Source organism: Apteryx rowi, unplaced genomic scaffold (genome assembly GCF_003343035.1).
Source record: "Apteryx rowi isolate R43461 unplaced genomic scaffold, aptRow1 scaffold_7, whole genome shotgun sequence".
In the NCBI taxonomy this organism is placed as follows: Eukaryota; Metazoa; Chordata; class Aves; order Apterygiformes; family Apterygidae; genus Apteryx; species Apteryx rowi.
Window position 1 is genome coordinate 3989466 of NW_020450982.1, and position 5035 is coordinate 3994500.

At 54.1% G+C, this 5035-nt stretch overlaps 1 protein-coding gene across 1 annotated transcript; it reads right to left on the reverse strand.

Annotated features, from left to right (window-relative positions):
• Positions 1-4067: 4067 nt before the first annotated feature.
• FOXE3 (forkhead box E3) lies at positions 4068-5027 on the reverse strand. The gene has a single exon (XM_026086909.1). The coding sequence runs from the start codon at positions 4968-4970 to the stop codon at positions 4068-4070; it is 903 nt and encodes a 300-aa protein (XP_025942694.1). The 5' UTR covers positions 4971-5027.
• Between the last annotated feature and the right edge of the window lie 8 nt (positions 5028-5035).

Consider the following 5035-nt stretch of genomic DNA (forward strand, 5'->3'; position numbering starts at 1 on the left):
AAAGCAAAGCGCACTCGCAATGCACTCGCAAATGGCAAAGCCTTGCACAGAATGAGACTGAGTTATGGTATAAAATTTCCAGTACTGGCACTGCCAGCGGACGACTGGCAGCATCCAGGCAAAATCTAACATAACCAGAGGGATTGGCAGAAGTTCCTCCGGAAATGTGCTTCTACCAGAATTTCAGCTCATGTTGTGTTTGTTTGTAACTGAGCGGAAAACACTATTTATAGCTTGCGAATATAAGCCAAAAAGAGCATTTCTTATTACTTGTTTTAACCTGTAGGGAAGCAATAGGAATTTAGTACATGCACCAAACATGTAGGGCGCTGTCATACACACACACAGATGGCAGCTCAGGCAACTCTCCCTAGGCAGCTAGTATTTCCTAGAAAAAAGTATCATCTTCAAAGTGGCAGCTCATTTTGGTTATTTGTTTCTGACTGTCCAGTCTGAGACATTTGAACTCAGCTTGATTTTCAAAGGTCATTTTCTGACAAGTCAGACTGTCTCGGGGGTAGCCCAGATCATTAGGGAAATCTCCTTGGCACGCTTGGGATCAACTCCTCGTTGCTACAAAACTCCCTCTGCCTCCCCATGGGTTCAAGATGGGGGGCTCTCCCCACCGCGTAATAGCCACAGGATCCCTCTTGGTTACTCCGAGGGATTGTTGCTCATTCCAGTCGCGGGGAGCAAAGAAAGTTTTGCCTCTGGCTTTTGTGTGAGCAAGATCAGGTTAGTTATAACTGTCATTACTTAATATTACCTAAATTCCTTGGATATTGCTAAATAAAGAAGGGAGGATTTCAAAGGAGACTTGGTTTCACAACTGAAAACTGGGTGATAATTACTCCTGTTTCATTCAAATCCCTCTTATTCAGAGAACAGGGACATTCAAAAGACACTAAAACAGATGAAGGGCACACGTATAAACTTTACAAAGCTTAAAGCTACTCTGCCCCAGCAAGACTCATGCTTTACACGACACTTTAATCCTACTCATTTGCTAGATTCACCCTAACTGTAAACAAAGCTTTGAAATGAAAGCTTAAAAGCCTAGTTGGGATACATTAAGTTAACCAGGAAGACACTCTTAAGGCATTAGTTTAATGACAACCACAATACAAGTGCCAGAGTCTTGTGCATGTGAGGATTAATATCTATAGGAGAAAGAAAAAAAGGCGTTTATTCCCTGTGCTTTCCAGCTTGTTTGGCAGTGTAAGGCCTGCATCTATGGGTGGCTTAATGCTGCTTGCAGAAGGCTCCGGGTTGGGACTGTCTGGCAGACAGGGAGATACGGGGCCCTAAAAGACGTGCAACTGTATGCTGCCTGCCAGGATTTGTCCTGACCCCCCAGGCTGGTGTCTGCTCAGCGTGCTCCGAGCCAYGTTTGCTGGGATCCAAAGTGCTGTGCTGGCTCTTGCTTCAAGCCCAAGCCCATGGCTGGTTACCTTGGCTGAGGAGACGCCTGTTTAGGGGAGGAAACCCCAGGGCTCGCACAGGCTGGGTGCTGGGACGGGCCTCCTGCAGACCACAGCAGAGCAAGTGCCCCAAACTCCATCCTCCGGCCCGGCTCCACGGCAGGAGCTGCAGGCGGCTGAGAGATCCCCACGTGCGACAGCCCGGCCCAGCCCCCCAGACATCTGAGCCCCACTGGCTCCACCAGCACTTGAGCTAAGCCCAGAGGTGCCAAGAACTGGAAAAGCCCTTTTAGATGCTTCCACCTCCTGCAAGGCTCCGTCCTGCTTCTGGGTGACTGGAAGTAAAGGGGCTCAGCGTGGCACCCCCGCTCAGGGGTCTCTTCCCCGTGCTTCCCACTGGGGCAGGCATTTGCTGYGGGTGACCCTCTCTTCAAACAGTACTTCTGGATCCCACATTTCCSTGAGCCAAGCCCAGAAAACTACAGCACAGCCTGCAGACCCCATTCACCCAACTTCATTTCGCTTTCACACCACCACTTGGTTTCCACCCCCCCAAAATCCTCCCACTCGTGGTGCAAACCGACAACTTCCCAGCCCGGCACCCAGCAAGACTCCAAAAGTTCTTTTGTATGCAAAAGGATTGGAAGATCAGGCCCTGGAAATGAATATGAACTACTGACAGGAGTCCGTTCTGTGAACTGTCCTTGTAAATAATTGTTTTATGCGTTCCCGCATTCCCCCCAGTCCATCTATACAGACAGTATGTTATATACAAGAATGGCACTTTGCAAACTGTCATTAGATACAAAATATATTTCCATGGATATGGCTCTATCTCCTATAAAGAGCACAAGAATTTTAGCAGATACTTTTTCTTTTTCAGTTGAAAAACAAACAAACAAAAAGGCTCTACAGTTTGAGAGTCAGAAAGCGTGTCCGATCCAGACAGCCCTTTCCGAGCAGGGCTGTCGCTGAGGGAAGAGCTCAGGCACCACAGCTGGGAGCGGTGCGAGAGCTGAAAAGGCGAAGCTGCAGGAGCCAGAGCCGGGCAGCCCAGCCCAGGCACCTACACCCTTGCGATCAGGCTCCGAAAGGGCCGGGGCAGCAGCCCAGAGGCAGGTCGGCTTTTAGAGACAGAGCGAGTCCCCATCTTAAGGAGGCTGAGAGCGTAAAAGTGTCTTTTCCCCTCCCTTCCACAGCAAACCCACCCTTGGTTTCTACAAAGCATGTGGAACAAAAGAGCAAAAAGCCACAAATGAGAGCTCCTAAGACGCGGGCGAAGCCGCCGGCTTGGGCACCCGCCTGCACGTCTCTGTACGCCCAGCTTGCAATCACAGACAGCAGCTGGGGAATTAGGTGCTCGATTCTGCACCAAATGTCACCTGATATCCAACTCCTCCTTAAGAAGGAGGAAGGTGCAATAGTGACTGTGGGGAACTACCTGCTTCACATGAAGCCCTTGGGTAACACGACAGAAATCCCATCCTGTCACTTTTACCTGGAGGATGTTTAAATAAACAAACAACTAAACCAGCAATGGGGAATTCTGCCTTCAAATCTGGCTGGACAGTCTGGCTGGATAGTCCTGTAAATAAAGATTACCAGACTGGCTAGTGAACAGCTTGGATTTTCAATCGATTTTTTTGCTAGGAAGAAAAGTTATGACCACCTAATTTGATATAGTAAGTCAGAATTTCACCTGCAAGGGATTCCTCTGAAGGAAGACACGCATCCCCTGCTCTGCAGATGAGAACAGCCAAGCCCAGTCGGAGCTGCACAGGGCAAACCCTGCCTAGGGCAAACCTTGCAGGTCCCAGGTGATGGAGAGCTTATTGTAACCTGTGCCCAAGTAGGCAGTAGTTAGTTACTCTCAGCTTAAAAAAAAAAAAAGGAAAACAGGCAGCTTTAAAAAGTGTCACTGAAGAACATAAGATGCATGGCAGTGTTACAACAGCAGCATGAGTCTGTCTTCCACCAGTTACAAAATTGGTACTTTTCCTCTTTCCAAGGTCCGGCTGGAACCAGAGGAATGGCAGCACTGAACACATTGAAAGGAAAAGTTTATTTAAAAAAATCCTTCCTAACAATGAAAGTTATTTTTAGAAATAGTAAAAAGAAGTAGTTGGGTTTTCTCCTACAGGGGAAGGAAAGGATAACCATCTTAAATATTCACTTAAAACCCAGTGAATTGTTTTTGTCTTTTGGGGTGCTTTTTTGTTTTGTTTTTCTGTTTTTTTTGGTAACTATCAGTCCAGCTACAGGCGAGGAACCCAGAGAAGAGAGGAGAAACCCCGTTGGTGGGAGATTTCTTGCTGCCTGGGTTCCCGGGCGGGATACCTCGCACCTACCTCYCAGGCGCTGCAGCTCGCCCCCGGGCGCCCCGTGCCGTGCCCAGCGCACCGGCAGCGGCCGGCAGTCCCAGGTACTCCGTGCGCACCGGGCATCGGCCCCGTGGGGCGAGCAGCAGCGCGACCCCAGGAGGGGATGGGGCGGAGGGAGGCCGAAAAGAAATCGCATTATCTCCGGTTAAAAATCAGCCAAGAAGGAGAGGAGTTCAAACAGGTCCCCCCTCCCCGCCGCCCGGCCCCGCAGAGGGGAGACGTCCGTGTGTCCCGGCGGAGCCGTGGGGTGCACCGGCCGCCCCCATCACATGTACCGCTCCAGGCCGGCGGGGAAGTTGGGCTGCCGCATGTAGGCGTTGCTGGAGCCGAACTGGCCGAGGGGCGAGGCGGAGAGCCCCAGGAGCTGGTCGCCGTGCTCGGCACAGGCCGCGGGCCGCAGCGCCGGCAGGGCCAGTCTGCCGGGAGCCCCGTAGAGCTGCGGGCTGCCGGGCGAGTAGCCGCCCTGCGCCACGGGCAGGTGGGGCGGCGAGGCGGCGTAGGGGTAGGCCAGGGCGTTGGGGCCGGCCCTGGCCAGCAAGCCGGGGCTCACGGGCTGCGCTTGGAAACACGGCGGCTCGGAGCTGCCCATGGAGCAGGCGGGCGCCAGCTCGGCCCCGGCCAGACCCAGCGCCGGGGGGCCCAGCTCGGAGGGCGGCGAGGGCTGCAGCGCCTGCTGCCCGCTGATGAGGCTGTCRATGCTGAACATCCTGGGGTGCTGCGAGGGGGCCGACGGCGGCGYTCCGGCCGCGTACGGGTGGAAGACGGCGCCGGAGAGCTGGGGGCTGTAGCCGGGCGAGCAGAGGGCGTTGGGGTAGGGGGCGGCGGGCGCCACGGAGCGGCCGGCGGGCGGTGGGGTGAAGGCGCTGGAGTTTTGCATGTAGCCGGGGTAGGTGGTGATGTCGGTGCGCTTGAAGCGCTTGCGGCGGCGCAGGAAGCTCCCGTTGTCGAACATGTCCTCGGCGGCCGGATCCAGCGTCCAGTAGTTGCCCTTGCCGGGGTGGCCGGGCTCGCGGGGGATCTTGACGAAGCAGTCGTTGAGCGTGAGGTTGTGGCGGATGCTGTTCTGCCACTTCTTGGGGTTCTCGCGGTAGAAGGGGAAGCGCTCGGTGATGAACTTGTAGATGCCGCCCAGCGTGAGCTTCCTCTCGGCGGCGTTGGCTATGGCCATGGCGATGAGGGCGATGTAGGAGTAGGGCGGCTTGCCCCGCTGCACCGGCCGCTTCCTCCGGCGGC